At 36.3% G+C, this 17037-nt stretch overlaps 1 protein-coding gene across 2 annotated transcripts; it reads right to left on the bottom strand.

The window, feature by feature from the left end:
* Window positions 1-1554: 1554 nt before the first annotated feature.
* On the bottom strand, window positions 1555-9446 carry prkab1a (protein kinase, AMP-activated, beta 1 non-catalytic subunit, a). 2 transcript variants are annotated; one of them, XM_053475824.1, is made up of 8 exons: window positions 9291-9446; window positions 7001-7191; window positions 5934-6100; window positions 5187-5280; window positions 4953-5067; window positions 4055-4188; window positions 3394-3462; window positions 1555-2382 (listed from the first exon to the last, which is right to left on the bottom strand). In XM_053475824.1, the coding sequence occupies exons 2-8, from the start codon at window positions 7148-7150 to the stop codon at window positions 2305-2307; spliced, it is 807 nt and encodes a 268-aa protein (XP_053331799.1). In that variant the 5' UTR covers window positions 7151-7191; window positions 9291-9446; the 3' UTR covers window positions 1555-2304. The 2 variants fall into 2 exon arrangements, with proteins under 2 accessions (XP_053331799.1, XP_053331800.1); XM_053475825.1 differs by lacking the exon at window positions 9291-9446 and having other exon boundaries at window positions 7001-7961.
* Between the last annotated feature and the right edge of the window lie 7591 nt (window positions 9447-17037).

Here is a 17037-nt window from a genome sequence, read left to right as displayed (position 1 = left end):
TGGTTTCCCCTTTGCTTTTCTGTTTTAAAAGTTGAAGTGATGACTCAAAAGTATTTCATTGTCCATTAATATGGCAGCAGAGATCCGCCCAAGTGAATACTTCAAGTACAGGTGATCATAAACTCGTAAACTACCCAAACTCAGAACTTTTGCTTGTTGCGTTATACTGTTTTTGATCAAAAATAATTGGATGGAGCAGGGTTAGGAAGGGGCTTTCCACTCATAACTTCATAAGAACCTCGCAGAAGAATTAAAGGTATGTACTGTAACATGCAAAGTGGTAGGTAAATCCCTCTAATTAGCTCTTTTCAGGGAAGGCACCAGTGGTGTGATGGGGAGTGAAACAGAACAGTTTTTTTTTTTTTTTTTTTTTAAACACACACTTTCAGGGACTTCTAAGACCTGTATAGGGGACCTTTAAAGTTCACAACAACATTTGCAATTCTACCTTTGACACAAGTGGGCAGATATCATTGTTTAATTTTTTAATTCTGAATAAATGTGCATTTGAGGTTTTAAATGTATCCTGAATTTATCGTGCATCAACTACATTACTCATTTCATGGTAAAGAATCATACTGTATGTAGCCATTGATCTAATAATGACATTTACTGAAACAATGAATAGTTTAGATTTTCTCTGTTGACTTTACAGGTGCTTCCGTGGGTAATCTCACCTGGATAATGTAGTCTTGCACTGGAGAGCTGCTGGTGTTCTTTTCCTTAAAGACAGACATGTGCTTATCCCAGGATACAATTTGTTCATGATGAACTTCCTTCCAACACACATAGTACTGTCTGTCTTTACAGCATAATGTAGAAAAGTAGTGATTTATATCCTGATTATCAAGGTGTCTTTCTCATAGAAGTTTTTTTCTTCATTGTCACCTATGGTTCATTAGAACCTGTAGCTGTGTCCTGATAAGTTAGCCGTTCCCTGCAAAGTGGACTAACCAGGGTACTCGGCCATGCCAAGTACAGTATGATTCCAAATCATAGGGTCAGCGATGTTGCAGGGGGTTCAGCATGTGAAATAATTGTGTCAAGGAAAGTTCCCTAAACAGAGAGCAGGAAGTACAGTTTAAAGTACATTGTGAAATGAGGTATATATTTAGTCCATGATCACACCAGTCATTTCCCCCTCATAGAATAAATAAAAAAGCCAATTCTTTTTTAAAAAACTAAGTTTATTGATGACTAGTTTTTATTCTCTTCTTTTGTGAGCATACATTAAAATACATTAAATTTTTACAAGACATAAAAAGGCTGGACAAAATAATAAATTGCAACAATCTACTGCAGAATATTAGTCAGGCATTTTAAGAGAACCATAAAAAAGTACACAATAAATCATGCCTTGTATATTCTAGCAAATCAAAACACAAACTGATGAATGATGAAATCAAATTTACATCCTAAATGTTGGTCTGTTTTGAAAAACACAGCCTGCAATGAGTGACTGAAGCAATTTACTTGCGTAGATAATATATTTGAAAATGTAACAACTCTCATATTTCAAACTTACTTATCTTCCCTTTTATTTTTTTGACCTCATTTTGCAAACAGTCTCAACAAAATATACTGCGATATGAGCACTGATTTATTTTTATTTATTTTTTTGCACTTTCACACTAAACTTTTACTTTATACCAATGTTGAGTTCTGAATTGGTCAGGAGCTGTTGATAAATTTTCTATACCTAATATATCAAAGGTTCAGGTTTATAACAACATGCATGTCCTTATGCGGACTAGTATGGTGTACGCTTGATGCTGTATAAATAAAATTTTAAAAATCTATGGTAAAGATTTCTGTAAATGTACCATTTACAGAAAGAGAATCCAGTTTGCCAGTTTCCAGACTTGAGAGGTTTATGCTCGGCACACTCATCAAAGTGTGATGTCAGTCTTTAATAAGTTCAAAAAAAAAAGGTAACTATGATTATAAAAAGAAAACACTATAAAGATATGCCATTATTAGAAAATAATCAACAGCAACTGTAATCCTCATTTATATTACTTGAAATATCTAAATCTCCATATATATTTAGTCTTGTGCCTGAAATCTGTCTACGTTATTGGTCTTTTGATGAGATGATAAGCTGACTGTTTTGAGCATATTTTAAACTAAGCACCCGAAAGATTAATCTCTTGGCAACCAGTGCTGCACATTATATATATTAAAAAACAAACAAACAAAAAAAAAAACTACACTAGACACTAGTTCTCAGTAGTGGAGTGGATAGAAGCTTGAAAGGTGTGTTAGAGTTCAAGAGTTCATGAGCAGAAATATTTGCTGCTGGTGTCAGATGGGTTTATACAGCAGGGTGGTAACGTACTTCTTCTTATAGCGATGTGTGGCACTAAGAACCATTACTCCATCCTGAGAAGGATAAAATAAAGAATTAACATCAGTCCACACTTGCACTGCGACATACTGTATACAGTGCTACATGATGTCTGATTGGATAAAGAAAAACTGCCTCTATTAAGTGCTAATATTAGCAGTGTATTACACACACACACACACACAGTGAGTCAAAAATTGTCCGCACTCTCATCTTCGCAAGGCTGCTTTCAAAGGAGCAAACAGGCGAAAGTCTGATAGAGTGAGATCAGGACTATAGGGAGGAAGCTTTAACATTACAGAATGTTGGCAGCGTGAGATGCAAGATTACGACACCCTTGGATAGCAGTCCTGTTTAATCCGAAGTTTAGGCTTCAGCTCTTCAATAAGCATTTCACTGTAACGAGCGCTGTTGATTGTTGAATATTTTTCCTGATAATATTCCAATTCTGGCTCTCGAGAATAGCAGAAAACTGTAAGTGTTGATAAATTTTCCAGCTGATGGTTGACTTTTGAGCTTTTTCTTGGTCAGTGATCGAGGATGTTTTCGTTCTCATAAAGAACCTTTCATTTTCCTTAGACTATTCGTCCACGTTTTGTTTGCAGATATCCAAACACTTCCATTTATGCTCTTCCGCAAGTTGTTTCGGCACCAGGTACACCCACAGACCACAAAAATGACTGCACGCTGGTCTTTTTTTGTGCAAATCAAAGTGGAGTGTTCATTTGTGTTCGCACTGCAGTTACAAATGAACCGATATAAAATTATCACACCGGGACAGCAATGACTGGGGAGACAGGTGCCGTCAACAGAAAGCACTGACAATGTGGATCATTTTTGACTCACCTTCATGTGTGTGAGCGTAACTCTGTTTATATTTTTATTTCTTTTTATTTTGTATATTGCATATTAAGCATATATTGATGCTTAAAAATAAATGTAAAATATATAGGAAGTCTACACTTGACAAAAAGGGGGCAAAAAAAGCTTTTTTTTTTTCTTTCAATAGTATGTACACCATGTTTTATGTCAAATGTGAATCATACCTTAATGGAAAGAGCGTAGAGGTGGTTTAACATCACATGATTGGGTTCAGGAAGTAATGCAGGGTCACACTGGTGAGGGGGAAAAAGTGTTTTTTAGTACTTTTGATTATTTAAAGAAACATAAACATGTATGCCATATAGTGCAGATGGTATTACTTGACAATTATTACAAGCACACTTTGGGAAAAGGCTTATAATAATGCTTTTGTCATCATAAGCTCATTATCATTAAACCAAAAAAGAAAAAGAAAAAGGTGTACATTGTCATGGGGAGTATTAGTATCTTATTAGACAGGAAAAATAAGCTGTTAACTGTACTGTACAATAACATTAGGTACTGTGATCATTATTATACATAAGCTTTTAAATAATCCAAGCAGACCAAGCACACCAGACTGGGAACTGAACTCTCCCAATTTTAGTGATAGTAATAGTCAAAATATTATATTACAATTTGTTGTAGGCAAAATCCTTTATATTAATACATTTTTGTTATATCATAATTACAAATATTATTATATATATATTATATTTATTATAATAATATACATATATTATGTATATTATTACAAATATTTTAATTGTATTAATTGTGATAGTTACTTAATTGATAATAATAATAATAAAAACACTTCAGACTACTGTATGGAGAGGTACATACTGAGATGCCCGTGTCCTTGTTGAGGATGACCTGCAACAGGTGAGGAGGAAGGATGGGCGGAGACTTGAACTTCTCGTCCTGTTTGGGGATGTACGCGTCTTGATGGTATGGTCCGGGTGGAGAGCTTGAGAGGTCTAAAAAAGATAAAAGTGTGATATTAATTAACATTGGTGATCAAAGGAAATGTTTAACAAGAGATACGCATTCTGTATTTGCCCAGGAGATAAACCCAACTATCTTCACACAAGTTGAGTGAGAAATAAAACATGATGCAGTGTACTGTAAGAAACCAATCAGCGATGATAATGTGGTATGATAAGTTGGAAATTTCCCCTTTACAACTTACATTAAAGTGACTTACATCACAGTGATTTATGAACAAGTGCATTTTGGTTTGTCAAACAATGAAACTTTATATTTTTTAAATTAATAGTTATATTTAAGGTTAGTGAAAACAAGATAGCTCCCATATAATAAAACTAACATTATAGTAGCTATAAACCAAGGCTGTTCAGCGAAAGTCCTGGAGGGCTCGTATACAATTAATATTAATATTTAATAAAAATAATGAATACTTTCCTTACAGAAAACTTTACTGCATCAGTGATTACACATGTTTTAGTCAGTTTATGTAAATCAAAGCTTTATTTTGAAACTGCTATTTGCAATTGCACTGGTGTTACTCCCTCACCAATTAAAGATCTAATGTTGTTGAAAATTAAAAAAAAAAATATATATATATACACTGCTGTAGCAAACTGTGGAAAAAGTATAAAAGCCACCTTACAGATTACACAGCATAGTGTGTAATGTGTGTGTGTGTGTGTGTGTGTGTGTGTACGCGCAACTGTGCAAAGTCATGATACTTATATCCAATAATATAAAATGTTAACCCAACCTGACATATCTGAGCATTTCTGAGAATCCACCATCAGAGCATCGAACACCTCAAAATCTGTTTTCTTCACCTGGATGATGTTGTTGATTGATCCCACATGATTGGTCATTACAGGCTAATTAAAAACATATACAGTATATATCAAGTTAGTATGCAAGTCTAAAGAAAGAGCAATTTGCAGTATATGATGCTCTCTGTGGCTTTTGAATGAGTAAAGATGTGCGTGTTGGCCACCTCAGATGGGTCGTGCGTCCACTGTCCGTCTACGTAGAACTTATACTGGTGTTCGCCCTCAGGCAGGTCCACAATCGCGACAAAATTGTTCTGACTGGATGAAGGAAAAATGCAAGGTAAATATATGAGTGAGACATAAAAGACAAAGGAAAAAAAACATCCTGCAGGGGTAAGTGCTTTTGTCAACAACAACAAAAAATTTTAAAGGGTAGATTACGTTTCCGTCCTTACTGTTAAATCCTGAAATGTTTTATTCCTCTTAAATTTCCAACACTAACAGTTTTCTGAGTAATGACATCATACTTTTTATCCAAAGCAGTAGAATGTCAGGAAAACAATGTAGATGTGTTAAAAAAAAAAAAAAAACGTGTTAGAAATTATAAACAATGCAAAAAGAAATCAAGTTACTAACAACCTATCAAAACTATATACCTCTTTCATACAATGCTGACACTGGAGTCTCCATTTTTTTTTATCTGTCTTTACCTATTACCTTGCAGTGAATAAGCTGTTACTATAATTAATTTTTACATAGCTTTTATCATGTAAAAGCTAATCATCATGTAAAAGCTACCCACTGCAAAATAAAGAAATTGAGATTTATATAGGTACACACAGTAATTATAAACACCACATGGCTTTATAGACTCCAGGTGTCACTGCACTAGTTTTATTCATCTTTCATTTACTGTATGTCCAGGTTGCCTGTTAATATTAAATCTCTTTTAATATAACGTCCTTGTTTACCTCCTGGTTAGAGGAATCTTATTTGCCCAGTTGTCGAAGGATCCAGAGAGATAGACCTCTTTTCCAGCACCTGTCCAACGAAATACTGTGGGCCGTGCCAAGAGCTCCTTATCACTGGACTCGAGGTCCTGCCTCCAGGCTAAAAACTCCTCCTTTTCTAAAGGGGCCTGAAAGTAAGAGCAAGACAAACATACGCACACACAGCCTGTTTTTAAACGGGTACGCTACTTTTTCAGGTAAAACTTTAAAAAAGCCTTCTATATAACTGAGTAATAAAATGGATAAAAAGATACACATACACACAGACAGATCCCTCTAAAGTTCCCATCTAATGAACTGTGTAAACCTTTTATTTTTGATCGATTATTGGTATTTTATTAACACCCAAGCGCACCATCTCGGTGCATCGAGAGCCAATAAAGCGTATCGGAAACTTCTGTTAAGTCAGTAAAACTCAGCCGATGACATCAGAGGGGGGGGGGGGTGGTAATAACAAGTGACAAATGATTGTTGGTATACAGTATGCACTGTATAGTCAAAAAATTTTAAAAAGACTGGTTACATTTAAAAGTAGGTTTAGTGCCTTTGGTTTAATGGCCATGGCATTTGTTTGAGTTTCTCTATATATTTTATATGATATATATATATATATATATATATATATATATATATATATATATATATAGAGAGAGAGAGAGAGAGGGAAAGAGAGAGAAGGGTCACAGGCCTTCCTCACTGAATGTTCCTTACGAAGCTCATGTGACATGACGCAGAATTAAGGGCTGTCGAAGCATTGGAGCAGCTTGAGGAGCGGTGGTGAGTTGACCGCAAACTCCATTCGCAACTGAGGCTAGCACGCGGGCAGGCAGAGCTGCAGGTGACCTCAAATGTAAAATTCTATAGAATGTAAATAAATTAACAAATACTTTAATTATGAATTCAATTTAGAATGGTTATAATTGTATGCGTTGCATGTCGATGTGTAATAGTGTCTCGGCTGCAGTGCTGTTAGTAAACACTCTATGTTTATATTGCCGTGTCAGGAATCTGAAATACACACTTTATACCTTCATATCCTCTCCCTGGAAAATATCTGCGTCCTCAGGGCTGTCCATGAGGATTTTGGGCCGGTCCCCCTCTTTAGCCCCCCGGCTGTCCCTGCGGCTGGCCTTCTCGCCCTGCCCCACTCCTGACCTCTCGCTGCTCGTGTTTCCCATACTGCCTTTACAAGTCGAGCCAGGTGGTGACCTCGATTACACTGTGGGCGAAAAGATAAAACAGCAGAAAAGACCTTCGATAGGAGTGCAGACAAACAAATACCGCAAATTACTGATCATTGCAGTGGAAAATGCCTCATGTTACATTTATATAATTTCTCCAAATTCAGTTTCCAGTGTAACAACTGGCATACAGGTAATATAAGCTGCTGACTCGGTGTGTCAGATGAAAAAAATTTCATGTTAATGAATCATGATTCTTTCTTGAATGAAATTTACAAAGGTTTAGACACATTTAGAATACTTCATAAAAGTTTCTTATACCTCTTTAGAATTTTGTATTTAAACAAATATATACACATTTTATACCATAGTGCTGTTAACACATTATATCTTAATTAAATTAAATGAAACTTTATCCCGTAACAATTTTATAAAAGCCTTCTATATAACTGAGTAATAAAAATAGATAAAAAGATCTAATGAACTATGTTAACCTTTCATTTTTGAACGAGGACGATATTTTGCTAACACTCAAACGCACCATCTCGGTGCATCAGGAGCCAATAAAGCGTATCGTAAATTAGTCAGTAAATCTCAGCCGATGACATCAGAGAGTGTGTGATGACATAAAGTGACAAATGATGGTTGGTATACAGTATGTGTAGTCAAAAAAATTTAAAAGATTGGTTACATTTTAATGTAGGTTTTGTGCCTTTGAATATGTAAATAATTATAAACATTAGACTGACAGTAGTTCTTACAGCCTTGTTAAAACAAATACATGGAAATCGTACACCGTCTCTGAAGATGAAAACTTTTTCAAAAATTTTTGCATTTTTAAAAAGAAATGACACAAACTTAGCAAAGTTCACAAAGTTAGCAAAGACAATTAAAATAAACCTGATTACACAAACATTAAAAAGTAATTTTTTGGACTATGGGGAAACCCAAACTTAACTGCAGAGTACGATGCAGTGTTATCTGGCCCTAACAGACACTACAGCATGGTAGACTATGTGAGCACGGTGACTGACCCAAAGCTAAGAAACACCCTGATGAGGTACAGACTCAGGGAGTATGAGTGCAGAGCTGCACTTCCTCACTGAATGCCCAAAATATCACCACAATCACACTAGCAGCACAATACACACACCTGCCACCTAGTAAAGGGCACAGAGTGAACACACCACACCACACCACACCACACCACACCATATCACACACACACACACACACACACTGTATATTATTATGTATGTATGTATGCTTTTTTCTCTATCGCTAGTCACTATCTTTGACTAAATGTCTGAACTCTTTCATTTTATATACATATATTTATCATTACTCTTTCCAACCATTTTTTTTCTTTTTTTACTCTCTACTTCTGTTATTTTCTTGTGCCTGATCTCTAAGCTTTGACAATACAAATGTAAATATTTGTCATGCCAATAAAACACCTTTGAATCTTATGACATCACAAGATGAAACAACCAATCAGACAATGCCTTTCTAGGATTTTGGTCTGCACAGGTTAGATTAATCAGTAATTATTCAGGAAACTCCAGCACAAGGACACTGAAGAGCAAACTCTAAGAAACCTAAGCAAAATAACATTCCACCCAGCAGACAACATCAGGGCCGCGTCCCAAACCTGAGACACACCCCTACTGCTTAATTGCACTACATAGTAAACAGTGCTTATAAAGTACACAGCGAACAGTGAGAGTGCACAGGCTGCGAGATACAGAGATATATTTTTATATAATATCATTGCACTACAAGGTGTGATTAACTCATTACTTCCAACTCTAATTTGTCCAGGTGAGGCGCACGCGCCTGCTTAGTGTACACTATGAAGTGGAGAATTTGGGACACGACCAAAAAAAAAAAAAGTCACCGCAGGCACACAGTGTAATATAGGCTTATATAAACATTATAACGTTTGTTTAAGCTGTGAAATAACGATGACACGGGATGCATGATAATCTAAAAGTCTGAGTATTAGATTTTTCTCTTTAAAAATAAACAAACGGTAATGTAAAGCAGCAATGCTAAATAGTGAGCTAGCACAGCGTCCTAGCAGCGCGCGCAGCAACCGTTTCTGAGTCCAATAAATTCATTAACATTTATATCTTACCTTTTCGCCGTCAAATAATAATGTATGTGAGCTTTAGGAAATGTCTGTCTTCATTTCGTTTTTTTTTTTTTTTTACATGAATTTTTTTCTTTTATATTAATTCTTTAAACCTACGTCGGCTTTTTCTCTGCAAGATAGATATCACCACGGCCCCGCCCCCTGCAGCGCTCTACCGGGTTGCCAGATTACACGGCTAAAGAAAATCCCTCCACTGTGGAGTATTGTTACGTAAGAAGGGATGGTTCCAAATAAAGGCCCCTGTCGTCTCCCTGAATGTGACGTAGTAATATGACGTCACAAGTGACGTTGCGGGGGGTTAACATTAAGGTCAAGAGGGGTTTTAAGAAAGTCAGAGGGGTTTTAAAGGTCGATGAGGTTAAGGGAGAGTGAGATCTATAGGTGACAGTGATGCACATTACAGAACTCCAACCAAAGGCGTGATAAAGGCGCATATGTAATAAACAAATGCATGTTTTTGAAAATTCATTGTTGTAAAATTGTATTTTAATATTAAAAATTGATATAATAATACCCAAAGCAAAATCCCTACCCACAAAAATGTTATATATAATTTGAGAGTGTAATTATGTGATAATAATCACAATACCCATTATTATATATTTTTTCATTGTGTAACATATGTCTATATATTTTTTAAGCACATGAATTCATCAGCGTGTATTTGTTTTTATTACAAGCTATGAATTAATTCACCCAGCATGGTTTTGGCGCATGTGCATAAACATTTGCTTGTCATTTTGCATTCTGGCCGATAGATGGAGACATAGAGCTGACAATGAAGTAAAATAAAAATACTATTTGACTAATCATGTCATTTGAAAAGTCATAATATCTGTAAAAGTTTTTATATGCCACAATTTCACCAACATTGTAAGCATGGCTGACAAAGAGCTAAAAAGGAAAAAAGAACAAAAGCAAACAGTAACAAATTCTGCAAAGAATAAATGTTTAAATTGTACCAACCAATTTTTAAATAAATTATAACAAGATATTGAATAACAAGATGTTAGAAATGTGGCTACTGTGAGAACGGTCTAATTGTGACAGCTAGATTACTGGGTCAGAGCGACTCCCAAACTACTCAAGATTATGCATTAAATTTGAATAAAATGAAAACTAAAAGACTTTTAAATGACATTAGCAAATATTTTCTTTATAATAGAAGATAAAGAACATAGATGTTTAAACTAAGAAATTTTACAGTTTTATGGACAAAATGAGCTCATTTTAAATGTGATGTGTGCTACAGGTCTCAAAAAAGTTGGGACAGGGGCATGTTTACTATGGTGTAGCATCTCCTCTTATTTTTATAACAGTTTAAAGACGTCTATATAACATCTCCTCTTATTTTTATAACAGTTTAAAGACGTCTGGGCATTAAGGTTATTTGGTAAAATTCTTGCCTGATATAGGTTTCCAGCTGCTGAAGAGTTTGTGGTCGACTTATTTTTCGTTTAATGATGCGCCAAATGTTCTCTGTAGGTGAAAAAGCTGGACTGCAGACAGGCCAATTCAGCACTCGGACTCTTCTACTACAAAGCCATGCTGTTGTAATAGATGCAGTATGAGCTTTTGCATTATCCTGCTGAAATACACAAGGCCTTTCCTGACATAGACGTTGTCTAAAACCTTTATACACCCCTTTCAGCATTCATAGTGCCCCCCCAAACACGCAAGTTGCACGTACCATGTGCACTTATGCACCACCATACCATCAGAGATGCTGCCTTTTGAACTAAACACTGGTACACGTTGGAAGATCTCCCTCCTCTTTAGCCCGGAAAACACACGGCGCCTGTGTTTTCCGAAAAAAAAGTCAAATTTAGACTCGTTTGACCACAGAACAGTTTTCCACTTTGAAAAAGTCCATTATAAATGAGCCTTGGCCCACAGGACACAACGATTCTTCTGGACCATGTTCACATATGGCTTCCTTTTTGCATGATGAAGCTTTAGTTGGCATCCGCAGATGGCACGGCGCATTGTGTTTACCAACCATTAATGGTTTCTGGAAGTATTCCTGGGCCCATTTAGTAATGTCAATGACCTAATAATTGGCCGAAGACCACGGGGCATCCAATAAAGGTGAAAATAATGAGTTTTTAAGTTTTCCAAACTATTTCGGAATTTGGGTTGTTTAAATAACATCTGTGAGCATGTGCCAAAAAAGATTTATAATATCTGAAGTGGTCAGCTGAATAAGCTCTAATAAGATAAGAAAACTCGTGGTGTGTGTAGTGGAGGTGACATTAGCCAGTGGGGATTGTTACTGCATGTAAGCTGTGACAGATAAACAACAGCAGAAGCATTTTTACAGATGTTTTACTGACAAATTGAATACAAAAATGATTAATACATTATAATTACTCTCAACACTTAAACCATATTTGGTGTCCAACATTCGCTCCTTAATATATATATATATATATATATTTTTGCACTGGAGGCTTACTAGTAATAGTAACAGGACCCAATTTTTTTTTCCATTCATTTATCTATAATTACTTCCTAGTCCAATTCCATTCCAAAATATGAGAATGGATAAGCAATAGATTGACTTCAATGTCATTTGATTTTTTTTTTCTTCTTTTGCAGGCATATGGAAATGGCCTCGCTCCAGGGGATATTATGTAGAGTGAAAGTGAAGGCCAATCTGTGTGTGTGTGTGTGTGTGTGTGTGTGTGTGTGCGTTGTTAAGCCTTTCCTCACCCTCGCAAGTTATACAACAATGCTACTCATGTAGTGATAGTTCAATTACTTTTTTAAAAGACTTTCCATGAATGTACTATATAAATATAAACTGGTGTTTAATACCAGTTATGACTTTTTCACATTTTTACTAATTTTAACATTTTTGTAGTAACGAAAAAGTAATACATCGGTGTGGTGGCTTAGTGGTTAGCGCTCTTACCTTGCATCGCTAGGGTCTGGGTTATATTACCGCCTCGGGTGGTGTGTTTGCATGTTCTCCCTCTGCTTAGTTGGTTTTCTCTGGGTACCCTGGTGTCCTCCCACAGTCCAAAGACATGCCGATTGAGATAATTGGCCAAATAGCCTAAATTAAACAGAACAAGTGTGTAGCTTTAAATGAAGCTAGTCCTCCTGGATACAGCTTCATACACCAGCTTCGGCTAACTAGTAGAGGAGGAGGCAGTTATATACAGTGATAATCTGACTATCGTACAAAAACACAGACACAAATTTTATGCACTTGAAGTTTTCTATAGTAACATAAAAAGTGTAGCTGCAAATATGAAGTCGGCTCAGTCGATCCCACTAATTATCATTTACAGATCTCCAGGGCCGTACTCTGAATTTCTCTGGGAATTTGCAGATTTCCTCTCAAACCTGGTCGTTTCTGTAAAGCTTCAATTGCTGGAGACTTTAATATTCATTTTAAGAATCCAGAAGACTCTCTGAGAACAGAATTTATGTCCACACTAGACTCAGTAGGAGTTAATCAGTGTGCAAGTTGGACACACTCATAAAGCAGGTCACACTTTGGATTTAATATTATCCTTCGGATTAAGTATAAGAAATATAATCAAATTACAAATCTCAGATCTCAGATCACTATCTACTACATCCGGAATCACTTTTATAGAAAAGCGCTTAGTGTTGCTAGATCAATGTGTCTCTCCACTCTTATAGAAAATAACAAAAGTAATTCTAGATTTTTATTTAATACCATAAAAAATTTAACTAGATATAAGACCACTGCAGAAATCCCCACATCAATAACATACAGTAGTGAGGACTTCATGGACTTTTTCAAAAACAAAATCGTAAACATTAGGCAAAAAATTCAGGCTTTGAAACCAGACAATTTAATTGATGCAGATGATAAACTAACCACATCACATCAGATCCTAGAATACTTTACTACCCTTAAAGAGTAAAATCATCAACCTGTGTATTAAATCCTATACCGACACATTTTCTCAAGCTGATAGTACCAGCAATAACAAAACCCCCGAATTCTAATAAGATAAGAAAACTCAAGGTGTGTGTAGTGGAGGTGACATTAGCCAGTGGGGATTGTTACAGCATGAAAGCTATGACAGATAAACAACAGCAGAAGCATTTTTACAGATGTTTTACTGACAAATTGAATACAAAGACAGTTAATACATTATAATTTCTCTTAACACTTAAACCATATTTGGTGTCCAACATTTGCTTCTTAATTTTTTTTTTGCACTGGAGGCTTACTAGTAATAGTAACAGGACCTAATTTTTCTTTTATTATTTTATAACCTTTAGAAAATGTAGTAGAAATTAAGGGAACGGCCCTCTCGTGGCTCAGATTCTATTTGTTCAATCGTTATCCGTTTGTAAATTTAAATAGTGACCATTTACTGTACAAGTAAAGTTGGTGTTCCACAGGGTTTAGTTTTAGGCCCACTGCTTTTTTCTGCTTCCTCTGGGCAACATAATTCGTGAGCATGGAATTAGTTGTTGTTGTTATCCTGATTACATACAGTTATGCCTCTCAGCAAAACTAGCTTAATAAAGCAATGTGCGCAGGGCATAAGGGACTGGATTTTAATTAACTTCCTTCTGCTCAATCCTTACAAGACCGAAGTTCTAGTTATAGGGCCACAGGCACCTAGAAGCAAGCTTTCTGAGCACACTGTAAGTTAAATGGCCTTTCTGTTCCATCAAGTGCAACAGCAAAAGACCTTGGTGTGATAATAGATTCTTTCATTTGAAGCACATTTAGATAATTCTAGCATTCTTTCATCTCAGAAGTATTGCCAAGATAAGAAATATATTGTCACTAAACGATGCAGAAAAATTTGTTAATGCTTTTATCACCTCTAGGTTGGACTATTGTAACGCCTTACTGTCTGGTTGTTCAACTAGGTGCATAAACAAGCTTCAGTTAGTCCAGAATGCAGCAGCAAGAGTCCTCACTAGAACCAGAAGATACGAGCACATCACACATATCTTATCCACACTGCATTGACTCTCTGTGAAATTTTGCATCAATTTAAAAATACTACCTTACTTTATTTATGATGCATTAGTACACTTTTAAACACTGGTAGTGTCTTACGATCCGCCACGGCTACTTCAATCAGAGGATGCAGGCTGCCTGTCAGTACCGTGTATTATGAAAACTACAGCTGGGGGCAGAGCTTTTTCTTACAAAGCCCCAAAGCTATGGAATAGTCTTCCAATTAATGTTCAGGACTCAGACTCAGTCCCAGTGTTTAAGTCCAGGCTAAAAACCTATTTATTTAGCCAAGCATTTTTGTAAATAGATTAGCCTTAGGTAAAGGAGCAGATCTTGGGGATGCATGGACGTAGAGTATTATGGTGAACTGGTATGTTTGGATGCTGTCTTCCTCACTCTCATTGATCACTCAGGTTTGTTGACGGTGAGGTGGTTGGTTGCTTTACATCTCAGGGAGCCCTCATGTCTGTGTTTCCTTCTAGCTCTCCTTTTTAGTTCTGCTGTCATAGTTAGTCCTGCCAGAGTCCCTGCTTGCACTTTGCACTAAATATCCATTTACCTTATACATTGTTTGACTGTGATCTAACTGTTTTCTCTCTTTCTTTTCTGCTATCTCCTCTTCTCCCTGTTTTCCTCTCTCTCACTCCCTTTCTCTCTTTCCCTCTCCCTGTCTTTCTATCGAGCTACACATGTTATTCCTGAGCTGCCAGTGATCCAGACCCCCTCTGCCATCTGGACCTGTCTGACTCGTCCTGGTGTCCCGCTTCTGGTTGGATGCCCTGTGTGGTCTGTTTGGGATGCTCAACATTTTAGGACTGGAATTTCCTACAGTCTGCCTAACTTAAAGACATCAACTGTTATATTATACTTTCAGCTGTCTAACACACACAATGACTGCAGATCGATCCCTGCTAACTGTTTTCACCCAAATCAGGATGGGTTCCCTGTTGACTCTGGTTCCTCTCAAGGTTTATTCCTATTGTCATCTCAGGGAGTTTTTCCTTGCCACTGTCGTTCTCAGCTTGCTCATTGGGGACAATCTAATCATTTTGATTCATACACATTCACATTTCATACAAACTTCCATAATTTCTTTTAATTGTATAAAGCTGCTTTGCGACAATGACAACTGTTAAAAGTTTTAATTTATTTGCTATACAAATAAAATAAATTAAATTGAATTTTAATGCTGTCAGTTGGTCAGGTCAGGTAGTTTTAATGTTCTTGTTGATCATATTGCACAAATAAAACACAAACGACTGGATTCATGGTGCTACGTCCATTTTTTTCCTCCACTTAGTCCAATTTCAGACTTTTCCAGTTTTCCAGCATATGGGAAACAAAGTTTATTAAAAAAAAAAAAAAAAAACAGAGACAAAACAAAATTCAGGATCTCCCTGGAGTGACAGAAGCACTGGTTTTATTTTTGTGTGTGTGTGTGTGTGTGTGTGTGTGTGTGTGTGTGTGTGTGTGTGTGTGTGTGCATGTGTGTGTGTATTCAGGAGCAATGCTTTACTGTTATAAACGCGCATTTATAAACACTCATTTCCCCCCTAACACGTGTGTGAGTGTGTGTGTGTGAATGTGGGCGAGTGTTTGTAGCTGTAGCCCCGTCTTTCTTTTCCACTTAACAAGGGATAAAAATAAATGGCAACAAGCGCTTTAAGAAGGAAGGCTTTAAAAATACACGAGACACATGCCCTTTTCAGGCCTGTTAGTGCTGCCAGAATCCACAGCCGCAGCAACTGATCCTGTTCTTCTGAGACTAATTGGTGGATCAGAAACCCCAGATGTCATGACCTTTTGATGGAGAAAGAGTCTCTCCACGAAACCCAGCATGTCTCTGTAGAGCAGCAATACTACTAAAGCTGCGTCCGCATTAAAAAGTGATATGCTTATGATGTCTACACTTCTTGTGAGCGTGCAAAGATGAGCATGACCACACGCCTTTAAATGTAAACAGTTTAAATTGTAAATGTCACCGTTTTGTGATATTGTTTACAGGATAAATTCACATAGTAGTAATATCTCTAAAGCATTATTATATAATGATTTTCCCCTTCTTTCAGCAACATGATTTCATGATTACAACCTGGTTAACATGTTAGGGTTATAGTTAGAGTAACATTGCAGTGGCTTTTTAGTAATCCCATCATCAGTGCCATCTTACTCATACTGTATATTCCTACTCTCCAAGCCAAGTCTATTGCAACGTATAGCTGTACTGCTTTCTGGAAACTTTGATTCTAACATTAAACCAGTTGCTCCGCTATTTCTACAATAAGCTGTCCGGTGAGAAAAATACATAGGAGAAATCTTGTCCTATTTAGCTCTGTTCTTCTGTGCTATCATTAGTAACGTCTCCCTGTGACATTATTAGCACAACACACAACCCCTGACTTCTCACAGGAACATACAGCAACAACCTGCAAATTAGTATGAGCTAACAAGGCATAAGAGGTATTTATTTTCTTTACATAAAAGATAATCAGCTTGGCTCATTTAGAAAATTAATTAATTAGAAAATATTAAATTAGGGTACAAACCACTAAAAGTGCAGAAACACAGTGCAGAAGGGATTGTTTAAGATTTCTGTAGAAAGGACATTTTTAGGGGTTGGAGCACAACTTAAACACTTACATTTAAACAGTAAAATAAAAAAAAAGTCAGAATTAATTATAAGGTCTTTAAAGCAAGGCAAACAAATAGGAATACTATACTCCCATTGCAATTATATTCAACAAAAATATAAACGCAACACCTTTG

This window comes from Clarias gariepinus, chromosome 17, assembly GCF_024256425.1.
Source record: "Clarias gariepinus isolate MV-2021 ecotype Netherlands chromosome 17, CGAR_prim_01v2, whole genome shotgun sequence".
Taxonomy (NCBI): Eukaryota; Metazoa; Chordata; class Actinopteri; order Siluriformes; family Clariidae; genus Clarias; species Clarias gariepinus.
This window is presented reverse-complemented; position numbering and strand designations above follow the sequence as displayed.